At 33.7% G+C, this 22,395-nt stretch overlaps 1 protein-coding gene across 1 annotated transcript in view; it reads right to left on the reverse strand.

Annotated features, from left to right (window-relative positions):
- The window catches only part of LOC117120830, a 65,449-nt gene that overhangs the window by 7,336 nt on the left and 35,718 nt on the right, over window positions 1-22,395 (reverse strand). Inside the window, exons 29-51 of the mRNA XM_033265914.1 lie at window positions 21,970-22,125; window positions 19,104-19,292; window positions 18,275-18,492; window positions 17,717-17,837; window positions 16,834-17,028; window positions 16,283-16,492; window positions 15,722-15,864; window positions 14,912-15,068; window positions 13,658-13,852; window positions 12,388-12,591; window positions 11,649-11,945; window positions 10,971-11,165; window positions 9,521-9,727; window positions 8,755-8,900; window positions 8,178-8,331; window positions 7,464-7,652; window positions 6,369-6,572; window positions 5,538-5,834; window positions 4,946-5,111; window positions 3,859-4,037; window positions 3,428-3,528; window positions 2,992-3,101; window positions 1,707-1,991 (exon numbers count right to left, since the gene is read on the reverse strand). Of these exons, the coding sequence (XP_033121805.1) occupies window positions 1,707-1,991; window positions 2,992-3,101; window positions 3,428-3,528; window positions 3,859-4,037; window positions 4,946-5,111; window positions 5,538-5,834; window positions 6,369-6,572; window positions 7,464-7,652; window positions 8,178-8,331; window positions 8,755-8,900; window positions 9,521-9,727; window positions 10,971-11,165; window positions 11,649-11,945; window positions 12,388-12,591; window positions 13,658-13,852; window positions 14,912-15,068; window positions 15,722-15,864; window positions 16,283-16,492; window positions 16,834-17,028; window positions 17,717-17,837; window positions 18,275-18,492; window positions 19,104-19,292; window positions 21,970-22,125 (4,318 nt within the window). The remainder of the gene's footprint in view (window positions 1-1,706; window positions 1,992-2,991; window positions 3,102-3,427; window positions 3,529-3,858; window positions 4,038-4,945; window positions 5,112-5,537; window positions 5,835-6,368; window positions 6,573-7,463; window positions 7,653-8,177; window positions 8,332-8,754; window positions 8,901-9,520; window positions 9,728-10,970; window positions 11,166-11,648; window positions 11,946-12,387; window positions 12,592-13,657; window positions 13,853-14,911; window positions 15,069-15,721; window positions 15,865-16,282; window positions 16,493-16,833; window positions 17,029-17,716; window positions 17,838-18,274; window positions 18,493-19,103; window positions 19,293-21,969; window positions 22,126-22,395) is intronic.

A 22,395-nucleotide genomic window follows, 5' to 3' on the forward strand; every position in this document is an offset into this window, starting at 1 on the left:
AGCAAGATGTCGAGATTTCTTTCCTGAATTTGATGACCCCCATTGAATGTCATGTACCTTAATTTTCTGTGCGCGCGTCATAACGTGCGCGATGCCTATTTTTAATCAGTTTTATAGCTCCTTATGATGAAAGGTGACCCACAAGTTTTATTAAATATTCTGAAAGCACATGAGTTGTAGATATGATTTTATAGCTCATTATAGCTGATCGGACATTGTGATGTCATCATGTTGCCATCTGAATTCAATAAACTGACTGACGTCATTATTTTTATACTCATTTGAACGTATCTCGCTTATTGTTTATCAATCGTCTCTCACCTGTGAGTATGTTATAGACGAGACAATTTCCTTTCACAAAGTGTCATTCATTTATCACTTTGATGACGTCATTATGGTCAAAATGAGTATTTCTGACCCTCCCCCAACTCTTTCTTTCTTCAAATCTTTGATGACACGATAGAGGGCGGCAGACGGGATTTCAACACTAACATGGTCAATGTCTTATGCTATTACCGACCAACAGGCATTTTTAAATGACACTTTACACAAGTATTATAGTTTATATGACGTCATCATGGTCAAAATGAATGTTTTTTCTGACCCCTTTCTATTTCTTCCTTGATATCATTGTCAAATTTTATAATTCTTGGTAATGAAGCCCTCACCGACAGGCATTTTTCAATGAGAGTTGACATATGTATATCTCATATCAGGAGCCAATGACGTGAGTGTACATGTGCATAAAACTTTTATAAAGCTCAAAATTACAGTATTTTTTTTTTACTAAATTAGAGCACTTTATAGGCCATAATTTTAGCATTAAAATATTTTTCGATCCGCAATGCGCTCACTTCCTAAGGGTTAAAGTTCAAATGTGCGGTGGATCACCTAAACTTGTCCGACGTGTCGAGTTCAAATCTAGTTTTTATTAATTTTTTTTCTTGCATATTTTTTCACTATCTTTTTGCACTTGGTTTTTCTGGCCAGCACTTTGGTCACTTCCCATGCTTGGAACTTGTCTATGCTTTGCCGAAGCATAGACTATATATCAAGGACGAGCCTCCTACTATTTAGTGTCAATCTAGGGTGGGGTGTGTATGTGAGGACCAATTAAACTGATTTAAGGGCAAACGGTCTACACCAGATATTTCAAATATGGGTTAATTCACCTGAATAAAACTTTCGGGATAGTTTAACCAAGTTACAAAGAAGGAATAATTATGTGCTGGGGACGATCAAGTTAAGTTGCAGCTAGGTTAAACTCAATAATGCATAAACAATTTTTGCTTATAGTCACTGAATGGCTATGAACGGAAAATGCACTGGCATATACAAGGTCAGCTCATTTAGTGGGCAATGGTTGTGAGTCTCCAAGTAGGCCTACCTCGCTATTACCATTGCAGCAATAGTTCGAATCTTACTAACTTCGCGGTAGTTGTGAAGTTGGTTTTCTTTTTTTTTACTTTCATTTGTTTAGTACTATACAAATTTTGGGTTTCTATGTTTTTTTTTTACTCTATAATTTTTTAATATTTGTTTGTTTGTCTTCATTTCTCTTTACAGCAATGACGAAAAGCCCTAAGTTCTGTTGTGCAAACTGACATAGTAAGTCTAGTTTTTTATATTTTTTTGTGACTCATAACTGGGGGAATGTTCCATATGATCATAACACGCAGTCACTTTAAATTACACAAACTGCTTACGGGCTGTGACATTCTTTGACCGCAACCAAAATTATGATGAGCATGACGAGAGCGAAGAAGGAGATAAGAGTGATGACCCATGGCTCAAGGCTTGAAGATTCCACTGGCTCCACTGGACCAACAATGTATTCAAACTCAGACTCATCTATGTTGTTGTTTAGCATATCTTGCACTTGTTCCGTTGTCATAGCTGCTACTTCGGTGTTACTTGGGTCGTTTACCCAAAATTTCACCTCCAGGTTTGCATTCACTTCTTCAAACGAGTAATACACAATATTATCTGATCTATTAAAAACAAGAGATCAATAATCAAGAATTATAACATGTTTACCAATACTGCTGCTAATAATAATAACAATACATAAAAGTGGCAGATCCAGGAATTCTAAATAGAGTGGGCCCAGGAAGACAAATTCACAGATTGAGGGCTAAGGTGGTAAGAAAAATTATGATTTTAGCACCTCTAGACTGCAGGAAATGGCACTCTCAGACTTGAATTTGAATATAATTTTCTTTTTTCTTCATTTTTGAAAGTAATTTTAAAAATCTGGGTCAGCTGGATCCCTTCAATCTGTAACTGCAGGATACCAGAAATATAAAAAAAAAAATTATACAAATGTTTTTAGGATTTACCCTATACGTAAATAATAATAAAAATTTACATTTATATAGTGCATATTGCACAGTGCCTCTATGAGCTTTTTTTTTTTATCAAATTATAAAACAAAAAGCATGATGACTTAACAATAATATAAGATGGTGTGGTGTGTCAAACAGCACTATGTTTCAAAGGGTCAAACATTGGTCTCTGCCCTGGTGCAATCCCCGGTCCCCTATCTAGGTGGCGCAAACAAAGAAGCAGGTCAGTCTTGCATCTTTTTAACCAATCAAAAGATTGTGTTAGGTTGAGGTCATTTCGTATCCATAGGCAACGTGCAATGGACAATACAGGAGGGGAAAAAAATGCACGGTGGAACAAAATTTCAACAATGAGTGAGGAAATGGGCAAAATAACTAATGTCACATGGTACGAAATCGGTGTCTAGATAATGTATCCACTAGTTTTTTTCTTTGAATGTATATACTGTATTATATATTATTGTACAAATGCATTGTATTTTTTCTTTATATATATATATATATATATATATATATATTGTTGTTTTCATGTGCAATGCTTGTTATCATGAAGATGAATTTCCTATTTCTATAAACAATAAAATTTAATTGAATTGGTTGAATTCAATTGAATTCTAATTATTATTATATTCCACAAAAGACTTACTTGTATAGAGAGTTACGTGGTGCCAAGCAGGCCGTGAAACTCACAGCACAATATTCATTGGCTTGGTCTGCTAATGATTCTGCAAGTTTCAATTGTTTTTGTTCATCAAACTGAATGAAAATTTGAAAAGAAAAAATTTACTTATTAAGAAAAAAACTGTTAACCACACATTAACCAAGGATTGCCTATATTGAATACAAAGTACAACTAAAACTGCAAATAATATAATGATGATTGCTATAATTGAGACGCACAATTACATTTGCATTCCAGAGCAGTAGCAGTTTATTGGAACAGATTGAGGGCAGCAGTCACAAGACTTGTCACCAAAGTATTAGCAAAAGTGCACTATTTTTTTTTTTTGAAGAATTATTTTGAATGCTATATATAATTATATACTCCTATCTTTTGTTGTTTTAATAACAAGCACACTTACCGACTTTTCAGACTCTCCAAGAAGTGTCATCATTGTACCTCCTACTTCTATTGGATCAGCTAATGTAGTTGGTTCTGCCGGTTTCTTGGTAGTAGTAGGCACTGAAATAAAAGCAGTTCAGAAATAATGAAACATGAAAACAATCATCCACAGCAATTGTAACATAAATTAAGAATTCTACACAGAACCACCACATTTACATGATATATATTTCCCACTTACACTAAGAATAGCCAAATTGCTTAATGCTTAAATGATATTTAAATCTAGACTTAAATTTGTCACCAACAAATTAGGTGATCCGCAGGTTTTCTTGAAACTGGGGATCATAAAGGAGGCTGTTGGTATCAGACTTTCTGTGGCAATCTGAATCTTGTTGGCTGACAAACATTCACAAAATCTAAATGTAAAATATAGTCTGTACTATTCACCTCCAACAGTGCTATATGTCAGGTCAAAGCCACTTGAAGTCTTATCTTCATCACTAAAGAAACGAATCCACAGTCTGCTACTCGAAATGGTGACAGGTACAGGCAGTTTGCTACCTGTAAACATATACTGGACGTTGTTGTCAGCTTCATTACCAGATCCAATCAAAAGAAAATCTTGTCTAAAAAATACAATCATAAAATACTAATAATACTTTCAAAAATTGTATATGGTATATTCTGGTAGACATCATAAGTTAACAAGCTGTGTACTACAGTGTTGTGATGTTCAGTAGTTCTCTTGAACTTCAGATTATATATGGCTCTATTTTTAGTTTGGTATTTTTGTCTTTTACTCAACATACCAATTCTGGTTGGTTACACTAATTCACCTCTTTCATGTATTTGTACTATTGTTTGTATCATGTAAGCATTAAAATTATCGAGGGGAAAACAATGGTTTATTAAATTTGATGCATGACCACAGAGTGAGTTATAAAAAGATCACTCAACTTTTGCTCCACCTAATCTGTACATTTTTTTTCAAAGTTTCTCACAGAACTGAGAATCTGATTAGGGTTGTATATGTGTTTTAAATATATGTTTATGTTTCAAAGTGTGTGAAGCTAAGAGGTTTTGACTAAATCTAGTTAATATTTTGCAGCAGTGTTTAAGATTTAGTCGGTTTACCCTGGTATTTTTAAATTTCATGAATAAATGTGAGGTCTCACCACGAAATGCGACGCATTTTTAATGAAATCATATTGAGATATTCACCAAAATAGGTCAAAGTCAAAATGTTTACAAAATGTTGATTTTAATGTTTTTAAATAACTTGATACCTATATTTCATACATACGTTTTAAGCAAAATTTCTTACTAAAATCGTGTTCTCTGCGCATATTCTTTAATTCTAGTCCTATTATTTGTAAAGGTTAGTTTATCTTTGCGGCCAATTTTCTCAAAACGTGGTTCTCATACACCCAAATTTTAAATGCTCACATCTCTGGATCTACTTATCTTAGGGAAGCCATTCAAAGACCAAATTAAAGTTTATAATGTGATCTACCCAATATTTAAATACCCTTACCCATCCTCAAGATCAAAAGTGTAAAATTCAACTTGAATTGCAGCACTGGAGTCTGGTATGTTAACTATGTACAGACAATCTTGATTATCAGGGTAATCTTTAGGATAATCAGGAGATGTTATCCTGCCAGATGCTTCATTTCTATATGAGTCGCCACAGACACCAACTGCAAACAAAACAATTAATGTTAATAGAAAATTATTGTTTACATATAAACACAATTTTAGTTGGATATTAAATTTTCTAAATTTAACAACATTGCTGCAATTCTAAACAATAAATTAGGAAATAATTAAAACAAAAATTAAATAAGCTAATGAAAATGGCCGAAAAGGTAATTTATCACAGATGGAATGTCTAGACGAGAAAGAAAATGTATTACTATGGCACCACTAAATGGAAGCAAAATGCATTCTCAGGCATAAATTTTAATCTTTTTTCTCCATTTAAAAAAAAGTTATATTCATAAAAAAACAACAATGACAATTGTTTTTTAATTTTATTTTAAATATCCTCCCCCCCCCCTCGCCCCTCCAAACCACAGATTAAAAATCAGCTTGGGTAAAATTATTTAAATGGTATAAATTATTACCTGCTGGTGTGATGATAAATGCTGTGTCTGTGCTTCTGCCAATCTCTCTACCGCTAATGGTGTAAGTACCAATTGAAAAGCGATAAGCTGTTCTTGATTCCATATTCTTGAGGATTAAGCTATCGGTGTTGCCTCCTGTAACATTCACAAATGTTTCCACACCACCAACTTCAATGAAGACCTTATACCCGCTCACTTCACAGTTACGACGAGCAGGGCGCCACGAAAGTTGGATATCGTTTGGCGAAAGAGCTTCTCCACTAAATCTTGATGGAACCAGGTCACTATCATTAAAAGCTGCTTTGGTGAAATAAGCAAAATTTTAATAAATATTTTCAAAAATATATTTTTTCTAACATGAACCACGATAAATTGTAAACATAGCATGGTTTATTTTAAAATTCAGGGGTAATCACTATATATTTTATTCTATGCTGGTGCTTATCTTGCATTTGAATGAGTGTGCTACAAGTGCATCACCAAGTGCATCACCAAGTCTTCATAATGTTTTATATACCACAGTTCCTCTGGTATAAGCCACCCCTATTGAACACAAAATTAGGCCAATTGGTATTTATTCCAAATTAAGCTGAACCATGAAGATTGTGTACTGTATCCCTATCTTCCTGTGAAATACAAATAGCTAACACATCTTTTGGAAGAACTAATATTATTTCATTTGACTATATTTAGTATAAAACATAATTTTAACAATATTTTAGAAATTATCAAATTCAGAAAAAAACATGCAATTATAATTTACTAATAAAAACAAGAGACACGATTTATGAGTATCAGGAAAAAGTATGTATTAAAGTGATTAGAATTTACCAATATCAACTATTTCACAAATGTATTCCATGTACACATCACATGCAATATCATTGAAACGTCCATTGTTGAGTATCTGGCCACAATCTTGTGTACCATCCAAGTCATTAGGTTGATCCGTACCCCAGTTAAGCATACCCCATACACCCAGACGCGAACAATCAATCCATGACCAATCTCCTTCCGTCGCCTGATCATAGAGACCTGGAAAACAGCATGTAATAAAAATTGGCATCGAGTGATTTAATGAATGTTGGAATCTGAGTTTTACAATGTAAGAGTTCTTATTATTTTCTAATAAATCATTCTAAAAAGACTCAAAATTTATGAATATCAAGTCCTCATATGAATTCCTCAGAGATCAGTAAAAATATTGGTCTTTAATATTAAAGGGTTTGAAAACATAGTATCAGCCACCGCCAGACTTATTAGCAAATTTTAACAATTTTCCAAAGCTCGTTGAGAGTGCGTATGTAATCAGATTGACATGTTATAAACACTATAGCTACAAACATCTTAGCTTTACAATGGAAACAAACACTGTATTCTAATCACAATCTGTGACCCGTAACAGTGAAATGAAAATGACTCACTTTTGGAGATTTACGCAATTTCGCATAATGAAGCTGAGATAATCACGATTTTGTGAAAGGACATCAAACCCGCTAGGCCTACGCTCAATGTAAACAAACACTGACAAAGAGATATCAACCAACGCTACCATACATGGATTCGCTAGGCTAGTCTAGCTAAAAACATTACTACCAAGATTTATTACATTTTGTAAATCAAAAATTATACATCTTTAACATCATCTGACATACTTTCACCAGAATCCGCACAAATTTCAGCGAATGCCTCAGCAGCACTTACACGATGAGCGTCATCAGAGCTAGCTATGGCATGAATTCAATCTTTTTCTTTATCAGATTGTATACATTCAAATAGTGAAATACTTACAGTCCAGACTGAATATAGTGTTCAAATAGTTAGTACAGTACAGTACAAAAAAAACCTGAAGCACAGAGATCTCCATGTTTGGCGTGCAGAGTGTTAAAGATATATCATCTGGTTAAACAATGAATCTTTACTCACCAATCCACCAGTTGCCTCCTTTGGTTGTGTTCATAATGTACTCCAGTTCATTCTGTGAATCAACAATGGCAAGATCACCACCTGGTGTGCCTTGGCAGTCTGCTCGGGCTTTTTGCCACGTCATAGGTGTCTTGCCATATTTGTAGCAGTAATAGTTATGTCCAATCTCCCAACCAGCAGGACAAAAATCTGTATAAACACAAATGAGACACTAACTGCTGCCACAATTGAGTTTATAAATCACAATACAAGATTAGAAATTGGAGATTGAAACAAAGATAGCCAATTCTCTCAATGAGGATAGATCTATTTGAAAAAACAATATGAGGAGGGTATATCTTTAGGCATTGTTGAGACGATTAAATATAGGATCTTTGGGGTTTCTAAAACTGATAATAACAATTGAGAATGATTTTAATTCATTTCTTAACCTTGTGTTCAGGAGTTCTAACCGCATGTCTCTGTTGAGACATCCCAGCATGCATTATTGATGGGTTGTGAAGTAGTACATGCTATTACTAGTATTTCATAGCTTATAGATAATACATATATCAAGGCCATTTCTCGTCCCTAACTATAGAAATATTAGGTCAAATACAAGATTAGAAAAAAGATGGTGTTTGTGAAAATGATAGGCCCTATATATTAACCACCTTTAAAAACATTACTGGTGAATCTACAGTAAACAGTTTATCATATTCAATTTAACAGTACCATTTACAGAGTCTGTGGTCGTCTGAGCATTGGCTCCATACGGTAATGATCCGGTTGTAAGAACAGCAGCAATCGTAAAGCTATACGTGGTTGATGGCAGCAAATCATTTATTCTAACACTGTTACTGAGAGCACCAGGTACAGTTTTAACCTTCTGCAATGAATATCCATTGAAAAAAATAATTCCATGGCAAAGTAAGAAGTAAAAACATCCAATAAAATAAAATACAGGTAACATTTATATTAAAATGTATGAAACAATCTCAGAAGAAAGTGATGCAGGTCATCATGATGCAAAATTTGTAATTACAAATACATATGTAGAGGCAAGCTTGTGCTAAAATTCTTCATTCTTTACTTCAAGTAGTGCCACTCACAAATGCTTATTTTTTGGGATGAAAATGGGCTCACCCATAATTACAGATAATTTCACTTTGGTTTAATGGTACAGGCCATGCCAATGGGTGTAGTTTGATTGGTTAAAATTCTGGCATTAATTAAGCCAAAAAGTTACTTGAGAATAAAAATACAAAAAGTCAATATTTCAATGATACAAAATGAATATTTGAAAGCTCACCACATCTTTATCAGTACTGTTGTATCTTATTCTGTATCCAGTGATGTCACATAAAATATCAGAGGTTTGCCAAGTCAACAAAGCATTGAAAGGGGAGAAGCTAACAGCAGAAAAGAGGCGTGGATTGAAGTCTGCAGGCTCAAAATCTATTAAATAAGAATTGTTTTTTCTGATTAAAAAGTAACATTGATACTGTACATTGATAAGTCAGTATTAGTAACATACCTGATAGATAAATGGTAATTAACATGTTCCCTTACACAGCACTTTTAGAAAATCAGAATCATTTATCTTTTTGCACTATCATACATGTATGCCTTTACACCAGCCTATACAGTAATTGTCCTCTTTTCCTTTTGTTAGAAACAGGGATGGCGCCAGCAGGGGGCTGGGGGACGAGGCCCCTGTCAGGGAGAAAAACCACAACTTGTCGGGGAGAAAAAAAATTGTATGTATTTTGTACATATTTGTAGACTCTAAAATTAATTAAATAAGCCTTTGAAACCCCTAAATTGTCCCCCTGGACAACATTTGAAACATTTTAAGAGACGCTTGACCACACCCACTTTGCTCTCGTTGTGGAAATCTTCGAACTCGTCGGGGAAATGCTTGATGATTTTATACTTTATACTGGTGTCAGCATTCTCCCCAAAACCAGATTTGACTACACTATATGAACCCCTTTAAAAAATATTAAGATTTAATTTTCTTATTGCGAAAGCACTAGGTGTAACACTCTACAATCCTAATTTTGTTGTAATCATACTTTTATGAACAACTTTGCAGATGTAGAACATAGGTTGTGCGCAGTCTACGTCATAGAAGTAGCCATTGGATTGTAGTTGTCCGCAATCCTCGTTCCCGATGATGTCGTCACTCGGTTCACCAGGTCCCCAGTTACCCATCGTGAAGGTACTTGGATCTGTACAATCAATCCATTGCCATGTGTTCTCCACACCAACATCATAATAACCTGGGAAAAAAATGGAAAACGAAATGTTATAGGAAAAAAATTTAGAAAATGTGATACATTGGTGTTTCCTCTACTTATCCTCCGGATTTGAGAAAAGCTTTCAGTGCTTCAGTCTAGCAATATTTATAATCAAGGAGCCTATAACATCATGCCTATGAATAGATCATATACCATACTACAGACTGATTAATTGGTTGGTAGATTGATTTCATTTAGATACTAAATAGGTAGCACTTGAGTTGCTTTGAGTGGAATTACAAAAAAACTAATACTGTATGTTCCTCATTTCAAAAGACAAATACTGTACCAGGAGTACCATTCCGGATGATGACATAATTAATGTCGAAATATTGAATCCCGACACGATGGTGTGCATTACACTTGGAGTATGCATTATACTATCTTGTACCAGGAGAGTACACAGAAAAGCACAAGAGAACCAGTATTCAAACAGGATAACAATTATAACAATCAAAGAAATATTAATTTTGGGTATGGAGCAACCAGGATTTTCAAAAAGTGTGGGACAATTATCAGGGTGGACCCACTTTACATGTAAATTTGAACAAAGTAAACTCATTTTACGCAAAAATATGAACAATCTAGACCCATTTCCTTAAATTTTACTCATTTTAAGCTAAATTTAAGAAATCTGGACCCATTTTTTAAAAAGTGAACCCATTTTATGAATAAAATTACACAATTGGACCCATTTTTAAAAATGTGGACACATTCTTTGTGGACCCATTAGAAAAATTGTGTGGGAATGTCCCAACTGTCTCAATAGATGGCTACAGTATTGGCAGCCACATGACTTCACATGAGAATACTTGTAGAATGTACAGATTTTAAATTAGACAAATAAATCTATGAGTGAGGGAGCTTTATACAATGACAGCTAGGGAACAAGGACAATTGCTTATGAAATGGGTGCTCAAAACATACGCTCAAATGGCTATCCTAATTTTTTAGGGTGTTCTTGATTACTGGGAACAAAGCAATAGTTGGTTTATCCAGGTAAGTATTTATAAAATGAAATAAATTTATAGTATTAATTATTACACCTGATTATGTGCAAGTAAGCATGTGTACTTTACTTCATTTTATAGACCGAAGATATTAAATAAAGGGTGAACAGGGACAGGCTAAAGTTTTTAAATTTGAGCCTGTGTTTCCCCTCCCCAAATGTTAATGGTATACAGAATATTTGAAATTCAGTTTTTTTGCACTTTGTTAAACGCACCAATCCAGTAGTTTAGTGGGGTATCACTGACTTGTAGTACATAGTTCACATCCTCAGGTGTGTCCAGTATAGCGAGGTCAGCATTCAGAGAGGACTGGCAGTCCTTGCGTGCCTCATTCCAAGTGCGGGGTTCAAGGGAGAACTTGAAACAGTTGTAATCATAACCGATCTCATAACCCTCAGGACAAAGGAAGTCTGCAAAAAAAAGTATGAACACACAATTTTTAGCACAAAATCATACACTTACAAACAGATACCATGATTATACAAAACATAAAAATACATAAAATCTTGTGTACACGGCTTTTCAACTCTTTCCAGCTTTTTTTAATAAAATTTGTTATCCTTTTTTTTTGGATATCACTAGCAAATGTAATCCTGCAAGCATGGTAATCCCCATAAATAAATTGATTGAAAATATGAATTTCAAAATTCCATAGAAATAGATGTTATTAGATGTAAATATATATTTGTAAGAATATTATTGTATGTTTAATATACTTTTGTGCTTACACATTTATATATTTATATCTGTCACTCCGTGTTTAATAGGAGAATCATTGATTATATACTGTATGCAAGTAAAAACATACAATAATCAATGGTCAATTGTTGTGCATTCGTACAGTGCACATAACTTGTTTGTATGTGAAAAATAATGACCATAATTTTTCTTACCTGATTCATTCAGAGTTTTAAGCGTGAGGGACTGGCTATCAGAGAGATCACCAAAGAGAGTGGTTGCAGCAATGGAGAAGACATAAGTCGTTGCTGGTGTTAAATCACGGATGACAGCTTCACTGGTCTCGGCACCACTCACCTGTACCTCCTTAGGAAGAGCTCCATCCTGGTATTTGATCTTGTAACCAGTGACATCACAATTATAACGGGAGGGCCGCCAGGTAAAACTGACTGAAACAGGGTTTAGAACTTGACCTCGGAAAAGACTGGGGTTTGCGTCCTCTGGGGTAAATGCTGTAAAATTATATATTAAAAAATCTACAGTTCATTCATCCTGTACTATCATTAATATTCACTATTAGCTCAAATAGTTTCATCTGGTTTCTGTGATGTATAAACATAAATAAATTCTTGAATGTAAACTAATAAACAGTATATATTTATTGGTTTACAATACAAAAATTTATTCCACGTTCGTTCATAATTTTTATCCTAATCAGGCTTAATAATTAAACATCACAGTATTTTAACAGAATATCGTTCTAAATTTCTTACATTCTATGCACAGACTTACGACAACAACTTTTTTCCTTCTATAAATCTGCATCTGTTCCACCAATCAAGATGTTAGCTGCAACACCACACTCTTTACTTCAACTCATTGGTTGGAATAGCCGACTTTTACAGTCTTTAGAATTTTATATATCCAGAATGTTTTATATATATGACAACCTACGTTTTTCAAGCCTTTCGCAGATGTAATTGTTCATCCTGGAACACTCCTCATCTTGCCACTGACCGGCTGCATTCATTTGGCCACAATCACTTAGACCATTTGAATCATCAGGTTGACCGCTTGCCCATTGTGAACGTTGCCAAACACTAGGAATACTACAATCAACCCAGCGCCAGCTATCTTCATCAGCTTGGTCATAAAATCCTACATTAAACAAGAAATTATGATAGTAAAAGCAGAGTACAATGGACCTATCTGGAGTGTCAACCAAACTTAACAACTGACCAATCAGAACACTCCCAAGAACAACTGCATGTCTAACAAGCACACTTGTTGTCCCACAAAGGCAGGTGTTTGCGTATGTTTTAACTGTCGTTTTGCGGGGCCTTAGCTACAATATCCAAGGCGCAGGGCTTAGCAGAAAAGTCTATTGATCTAACAATAAAAAGAAATCTAGGATGTATTTTTAAAATAGATATGCAATTTTTGATACTGGTGTTATTTCGTAAAGCAACAAAAAAAATCTGCACCAATATAAATTAAAATTGTAATACTGTATACAATGCTTCATTCCTGATGATGACATAATTAATGTCGAAATATTGAATCCCAACACGATGGCGTGTATTTCAATACTTGGAGTATGTATTATACTTTCTTATCTGAGATCAATCAGTGGACCTTTCAGTAAATGCTTCTTTATACTCATGTATTACAAAGTTAATGTTTTTATTGTGATGAAGCATAAGGTGATGGTGTATAGAACAATTTAATTATTATTTGTATTTAAAATTATTAGTTGTAGACTACACTACAAAATTTAAACCATCAATACACAAGATGTATATTGTATGAAAACAAGATTAGAAAAATAACTAAAAATAATTACTATGTGGTTCATCATACATGTAAATTCGAAACTCACACATTTTACATTTTGAATATTAATACTGTTTTCGGCGCTTGCACCCAGTATCTGAAAAAGTGTACCTCGCAACTAAAAGGCGGCAGAGTGAGTACTTCTTTACCGCGACACATTAGTAAACAACTTCGTCAAAAGTGGCATTGATGTGTTAAAATAATTTGTTGTATTGTAGACTTATTAATTATCTTTTATCATTCTATATCTATTAATATTCTGTATTAAATTTAGACACCAAATTAAAATTTATATTGTAAAATATAATATTTTTGTTCAAATTTGACAATCAAAATTGTTACTCTAAAGATGAATATTTGAACTATTCTTGTTAACTTGGCATATTCTTACCTATCCACCAGGTATTTTGCATGTCAGTCATGTTTCGGATGTATGAATGTTCTTCTGCATCAGCGATGACTAAAAGGTCACCACCTTCAATGGTCATACAATCACTTCTAGCATCGGCCCATGTCCGAGGGGTAGTGCTGAACTTGTAGCACGTGTAGGAAAGTCCTACAACCCAACCATCAGGGCAAAGTTCATCTAACCACAAAAAATTAAACAGTTCATTAATTACTTATTCCTAAGTTTAGGTTTTTATAAAAAGGATTTGTTGTATTTAGTTGTGAGGAAAAGCAGGTTTCAAAATATGGGTCTAGTACCCCAAGATTAAAATGCAAGATTTTTAACCACCATTCAACAGCTCTCCATCAACATTGCAGGATTTGAACCCAGGACCTTGAGAATATAAGACAGCTTTCTTAATGAGTATGCTTCACTTGTCTGGGCACCTATCTCTGTTACAGATACAAATCGTTTAAAAAGGGTGCAACGTCGCTGTAGAAGATTATGTCCTAATGACATTAATTTCCGGCCCTTGGTAGACAGAAGAAAGGAGATCGTGGATTCTTGTAAAAGAAGATTGAGGGCCCTACCGAGGGAACAGAGGGCCTATCTATCAAGCATCAGTAAGTAAAGTAAGTAAGTAAGTGTGACAGAAAGCTACAGATTCATGCTATCAACATATAACAGTTTTGAACCTATAAAACCCAAGATTGGAAGGTAACTTAACAATGGAGTCTATGGGCACTCAGTTTTCAATCACTACTGCAGCATATATTTTATACAAATCCAAGTTGGTATTTACTGAATGTATATTTTTGTATTATCTGTATTTAATTTTAATATTATAGAATTGAATAGGATTAATATTATATAATATAATTATCGCATTATGTGGCATTATTGAGATACATATTAATGTAAATTCTTTGCTAGTAATTAATTTTATGAAAAAGTCTTCACAATGATAAAAGATATTCTTACAATGTAGTATTACAAATTACACAAACTAGCAGTGATATAAGTAGCCTATGAGTGAGATACCTGGATAAACCGAATAACTGTTCCTTAAAGAACACCCAAGTGTATTCCTAAATGGTTATTTTCATAATTATACCTTTTTGAGCTGCAAAATATGAATCATTTTATGATTCATGATATTTTATAAAACATTATATGCACATATATACTGTATATAGAACTCTATATAGACAGACATAAGTTTCACAAAGGTCATTTAAAATTACATATAATTTTTACCTTCGGGTTTCAAGGTTTTTACAGTGGTAGATTCTTCATATGGTAGAACACCAAAGGAGTTTGTGTAGGATGTAATTTCAAATACATATAAGGTATCTGGCAGTAGGTTTTCGATGACAACAGTGTTCGTCTGAGATCCTGGGAAACTTTTCTCAATCTATTAAAGATAAAATAAAAAGGTTATAATCATTATAACTATTACTATTATTATTATTAATATTAATATTAATATTATTATTATTATTATTATTATTATTATTATTATTATTATTATTACTATTATTATTTTTATTATTATTATTATTATTATTATTATTATTATTATTAATATAACTATTATTATTATTATTATTATTATTATTATTACAGGTCTCCCTCCAATTAAAGACCACTTTTGGGACCATGGAGGGTTTCCATGGTCTTTAGTAGCTTTGTCTCTAATTAGAATAACAAAGATAAAAGACAATTGTGAATTTGGGATCACAGAAAAATGGTATTTAATTGGAGTGGTCTTTAATTGGCGGGTCTTTATTTAGAGGGAGACCAGTATTTATACTAAAATAAATCTGTTTGGATTCTTTAAATTGGGTAAAATAGTTGCCAATGGCGTGTTATTCAAACCCAACAAAAAAAATTTTAAAAATAGAAAAAAAAATAGTAATGTAATGATTACATTTTTCCTGATAAGACACTATATTGATATATTGTATACATATCCAAGTCTCTAAAATCGGTAAAAATATAAAAGTATTTTATTTTTAATTTCAATATTGATAAATTATATTTTCCTTTTAAACTTTTTAAACTCACATATCCATTTGTCCCATTGTAACGAACAGTATAACCCAGTACGTCACAGTACCGAAGTGGTATACGCCATGACAAAGTGATGCGTGTTGGCGCAATGGAATCTGCCTCTAAGCGAGTAGGGACAGCATCTGCAGGATCATACACTGGAAAAAAATATCATTTATAATGCAGTCACTCTCATGAATACTGATGACAACAAAATATATTGATATTCATATTTTATATTATTAATATTTATTAAATATGAATACTTATTAAATATTAATTAACTTTTATTTATTTTGTTTTACCATTTTCAATAGAGTAAACCATCCTGCAGATGTCAATAATTTGACTCTTGGAACAACATTAATAACACTAAAAATTATACTAATAATAAAGAAATATGACATTAATAATATATTTCTTCATAATAATGAATTTTTATATATATTATTATTTATTATAGTGATATTAATAGATTACTATAATAAAGTGGTTTGCTGTACAATATTTAACAAGCTTCAAATTCAATAAAAAACAGACCAAATATATAAAATGAATGAATTGAAATACACTTACATCTCTCGTAGTGTTCACAAACATACTTAACAGGTGTCATACAATCTGTATCATCATACATGCCACTGGAGCCTACAAGCTTAGCACAGTTTGCACTAGTCACAGCATTGCCATCTGGTTGCCCAGGAGCCCAGTTGGAAACTGCCCATTCTGTGCTTGCCAGACAGTCAACCCAGAACCACTCTCCCTCCACAGAGCGATCATAAAAACCTTCAGATAATAAAGGAAGCATAGATTTAAAATATTTCTATAATCAGCAAGATATAGCAAGCAAAAAAAAAGATAAAATACAAAATTTATGGCCTCAACTGGATATGCCTCATCGAATTATAGATTATTACTTCTTGAAAATAAGAATCTCAAAACATCCGTTTTCGTAATACAGTAACTGTCTTTTAGTTTTATACACACCTACAATAAAATAATAATATTTTTCATAATTTTTAATATTCATACAGGAAAGCATTCATGATTTTATTTTTTTACAAAGTGTTTAAGAGATTCCTGCTATGGGTTAGCCTAGCCTGAATAAGTTGTAATGGTGTCTTTACCAATCCACCAGTCATCTCCTCCACCAACACCAGCCAGATAATCATTCTCTGTCTTGTCATTGACGATAACAAGATCAGCACCTGGAGTTGAGAGACAATCCTCTCGGGCATCCAGCCACGGTTTTGGCTCCGAGCCAAATTTATAGCAAACTGTCTCATTATCCCTAGCGGCAGCGTAACCATCAGGGCAAAAGTCTGAAATAGAGTAAGAAAATTTGATCGAAGGTTTTTCAGGATATACAGTACACACTAAAGAGAAAAACATGATGGCACTTGAAATAAGCCCTATGTGGCTTTGTTCAAAGCCATCTTCAGTATCTTGTGTTCTTTACTCTTATATCTACTGCCTTCAGATCAGTGGCATTACTAGGAGTCTTGAAATGGGGGGGGGGGGGGGGAAACTGATGCGATATCGAAGGTTGAGTGGGGACTCGATGATAAAGTGAGGGGTGCTCAAGTTGCTAGGTGATTGTTAACTAGTCGAGGGTGACTTTTCATCTTTGGACATTTCAAATGGTCGGGGGAAGGGCACCAAAGCTATTTTTTGGGGGGAGGAGGTACATCCCCTAGATATGCCACTCTTTCAGATGAGATGTTAATTATTTAATGTGTGTATAATGACTCTTCATATAAAGACAAACTCAATAAAGTAATTTTTAAATGTGAATTTTATAGAGTAGTGTGTGGATCATCCATCTCTACTGTTTTTATGACTGCCTTCTAAAAATGAAATATGTTCTAAACATGCCATGTTGGTTTCTCTGCAGAAGTCAACTACAACATTATAAGGATATGACATATATTGTTTAGACACATATTTTTATTTGCATACTTTGCTTATATTATACAAATCACCTATTGGTTACACATGTCTGCAACTTACGTTTAGCTTTCCAAGTAAGGTAAAATCCAGAGGAACTGCTAGAAGAGTCTGAGATGAACTTTAAGTTTAACCCATTTGCAATACTTAAAATCTTCTCTGGTAACACGTTACCAGTTAAAATCTTTAAAAAGAATAAAATTAATTTTTAACTAATCACAGATATTAAGTATATATTTTACACTCAATAAAAAAAAAGTACTGTACTATACGTTTACATAGGTACATCCTGCAAAAGTTATCTTAGGACCCATAACTGCAGGGCATGGTGACCGGGCTGTATGGACCTGTACACCAGGGTAACCTACTTGTTTTAAGGATGTACTTGGTTCTTTAAAGCGTACATGAGCTGATTGTGTATTCTGGTCCTACGGTTTATAAATAATACTTGTTCCTATGACTCGATAAAGTTCTCCATCCATTTAAAATATTTTTTAAATATGATAAGCTTATCTTTGTATGGTGCTCAGAGGGTGATAGATTAAAAAGTAGCATATTAAACATTAAAAAACCTAGTCATTTATTTAAAGCCCACTCAAAGTTCAATGTTAAGATATTTACAATTTCTTGGTCTTCTAGAGGGTCTTGTGTTATTCCACCAAAAATGAGGAAGTCGCGTCCTGTCTCTAAGTTAAACTCCATGAAGGTCACTTCCACCTGGAAAGTACCAGCCACCTGGATAATCCAGATGCAATCAGCACTATTAGGATACATAGAGGGATAACTTGGAGATACTATTTGTCCACTTGAACCAAAGAGTGAAGAGATTCCACAGCCATCTGCAAAAACAAAATATAAAAATAATTGTTATAATGATAATATCCTTATATTATAAATAATAATAAAAAGATAACATTAATAAATAGTAGCAATAACAATAACTCAATTACAGTAATAACACTAATAATACCTAATAATTATACAACAACATACTCATGGTAATGGTGGTGGTGATGATGATGATAATGATGATGGTGACAATGATGATGATTATGATGAAGACAACAGAGATTTCTTTAAATATGTCTTCTTCATCAGCATTATCTACATACTGTATATTGAAGAAACAAAATTTTGCTTTTTAAAAATGAATAGTTAGCAAATAATAAACCATCACCATCCTGACCACCACCTGTCAGTACCACCATACTAGTGTTCAATGCCAAACCATGCGGTCATTCTCAACAGCTCACTCTACAGGCAGGACATTCACGGTGCAGTCTACCTCTGTAATAGATTCCTAAACAGCATTGTTAGAGAGATCACTGACAAGGGTGCTCAGTCCTTTTAGCATCATGCATACATTATAATAATCATAATCTATCGGCACATACATTTGAAAAACTCTTTACTCTACCCGTGCAAAAAAATTAGAATAAACACTATGTACCATCATAGGCATTGATAATATATCCATCCCCAGAATTGGTAGCGTCAGAGGTGAAAATGACCCATAATTCATTTGAACTTGCGTGGTAGCTGGATTCAGCTGCTATTGATCCAGTAAAGGAGAACAACTGAGAAGAGAAATCCGTAGGATTTGGTCCACTTCCAAATAATAAGAAATCATAGCCTTCCTCTACAAAGATCAAACAAAAATTAGGATCATTAAAGTGCATTCTAAATTTATGAGAAAATTATTTATCTAGAACGATATATTGAATGGCACTTAAATGACAAAATAAATGGCATCTGTTTACATCGAAATTTGAATTCAATTAAGCTTTTGTACATACTATCAATAATTACTGTATGTGTTTGTATAATAATGTGCAAATCACAGATATTGTAATAATAATAATAATAATAATAGTAAAAATAATAATAATAATAGCACTATAATAGCCACTTGGCTTTAATATTTAGCCACAGAAAAACAACAAAACAAGTAAATTTTTATTAAACCAGAGACTTGCAGGTGTCAACGTTCCTATGCGTGACACTTACAACCAAACATATTTTCTGATTAAGTCATCATAAATGACATAATCAGAAAATATGGTTGGGTCAAATTTGTGTGGTAGTTGAAAAATTCAGGGTGAGTCTTTATGGCCCAAAATAGTGATTTTAGACCACATTGGTAATGTAATTTGATAGGCAAATTACAGTAATATTTTTAGCAAATTTCTTTGAAAAAATTTCGTAGGCCTAGGGCCTGGCCTAGCTAGGTATACAGTATTTTCATTTTACAGTAGTTTGGAACGATATTGGGAGTGGGGGAGCTGGTAGTGACCTACTAGACTACAATTTATTTGAAAATAGCTTGGGCCCGATCGTTCACACCAGTTGGGCCCAATTGTCTGTCACCCGAAGTTTTCATCCCAATGATAAAGAACGTACAACGATCTAAGCCCTAGGCTAGGTCTAGCCTTGCTGCCGTCACTCTGCTACGTATACTACCGCATTACAAAGAAAGCGACCCACACAGTGCAATCTTAAATTTTACACACATTATTTAAATGTATTTTTCGTATTAGACGATAACACGATATCATTGATTAAACGATCTACCACCCTTGCATCGCAGTAACTACTGTACTAAACTTGGCATAAGCCTCATGTTTTTGTGGAAAGCCTAAGCTAGATAGTCGTTATGTACTCGGTAGTCGGCTGCCTTTATATCTTCAGTTTGCATTCAAAGGGTACACTGCTGAATAGCCAACTGTCGGGGATACTCATACAACAGAAAAAAAACGTCGCATGGAGGTAGCGAAAAATCGAGATCTAAATGAAAAAACGATGTATTTCAGCTAGTATTAAAACCTTTTTTTTATTTTAGGCCTTCTTCAAAATGCCTATGCCTACAGCAGTTGAATTTTTTTGCCGCAAAACCAAAATAGTTTCATCCATGCCGACTTGCCGATCGGTTAGCGTGAGCCCTGACTGAACACTGCAGAAACTTCACATCAAACTTCGCATCGCGAGCAAAAACAAAATGTCTGGAAACATTTTTTTTTACATATGCACATTTGCATAAATGTATACACACACACACACACTACACACAGGGAAAACAGTGAAAAGTGATTACATTAGTTCCTATTGCATTACATGCATAGGAACTAAAAATATTACAATGCTGTTCTTCCGAAGACATTAAAAAAATCAGTTAAAATCAAAACAGAGAAAAATATGAAAAAGATGATTTAAAAAATAGAAACAGATTACTACATTAAATTAGCAAATAATATGGATGGAGGTTAAAATGTTTTAATGTCTTTTAGGAAAATTTCAATTCAATTCGAGTAATATTTATTCCAAATTTCACAAATATTAATCTGTACATAATCTTATGAAATTCATATAGATAGTTCGCAATATTTTAACCATTTTTTAAATCAGGGGGCACCAATTTCATACAGGTCTAAATGTATTTTCTAACTAAACGATTTGTTTTCCTTGATGTGATGTCAAATTTTTGAGTCAAACTGTGCCATTTCCAGCTGAGAACCATCCTACATCTGTGAAAGCCCCTCCCTGCCCACACTTCTAACTTGGGACCTCTGCTTTCATCTATTGTTAATAAGAAAATAGTTTTTCCCAAATGTCTTATTTTTTTGCAACCAATAGCGAATTTGTCTTTGTTTCTTGTGCCATAACCAAGCTACGATGATATTCAAATGTATGAAAAGAAAAAACAATGAAAGCTCTGTGAGCACTATCAAGTTGACAAGTGACAATCTGTGACTTGCTCCCATATGGGCATGATAATGGCATTGAAATTCAAACTTTTAATGACTTTATATCCATCTTCAGTTATAATACTGTAAAACCCAGAATACAAGCCCAGTGGGCTCAACCCCATGAAGAGGTTCATCTCAAATTGAAGCCCCGGGCCCTCTTTAGTTTGCAAAGGTTGGCTCAAAAAGAATGGCTTCGAAAAGTCGAGATAGTACAGTACATACACAGTACATGAATTTCAAAGAAAAAAAAATTTAAAACATGCTTGGTTTCCACAGTGGTTTAGGTGATCTAATGCCGGTTAATACACTTCATGATACAGAATGATGTTACAGTGGCCCGATTTATTGTAATTCCCAAAATTTACAGCATTCATTTTGAAAAGAAGCCCCACTCTTTACTTTGCAAGAGTAGCCTCAAAAACAGAAGCCAATCTCGAAAACAAGCCCAGCCGAAGTTCTAAAAAAAAAAACAAGAAGCCAGGGATTCCTATTCGAGGTTTTACGGATTAGAAACACATGACCAAATACTATAACTCTCCTCAATAGATTGCATGAATAAAATGTATCGCTCACCAACATCTAACTTCATGAGGTCAAATCGAACATATGTTCCTCTTTGGCTTGAAATTTTGTAGAGACAGTACTCATTGTTGTTATATAGACCTGGACTGTTGGCTGATATTACTTGAACACTGCCACCATTTGGAATTACTAAGTCTTCACCACACTCTGTCAGAATGATAGAAAAATTTATATGAAAAAATACATAATGTAATATCATATAAATAATGTTAAATTTATACAAATTTTTTTTTATTAATCATCCCCCTAAGGCTCCTGAAAGTTAAGTTCCTTCAAAATTTTTAACATTTATTTTTGGTCAACTTTTAAAAATCGATGTTAAGCGCATCAAAAACCCGGCATTTTGAGCACTGAATCTTAACGTTGCAGTCGCTGCTGCTATTAACACTCTGACCGCCAGGGGTTTGAAAAAATCAG

The sequence above is a fragment of the Anneissia japonica genome, unplaced genomic scaffold (genome assembly GCF_011630105.1).
Source record: "Anneissia japonica isolate Jap-2015-1 unplaced genomic scaffold, ASM1163010v1 scaffold287965_len1858130_cov191, whole genome shotgun sequence".
Lineage (NCBI taxonomy): Eukaryota > Metazoa > Echinodermata > Crinoidea > Comatulida > Comatulidae > Anneissia > Anneissia japonica.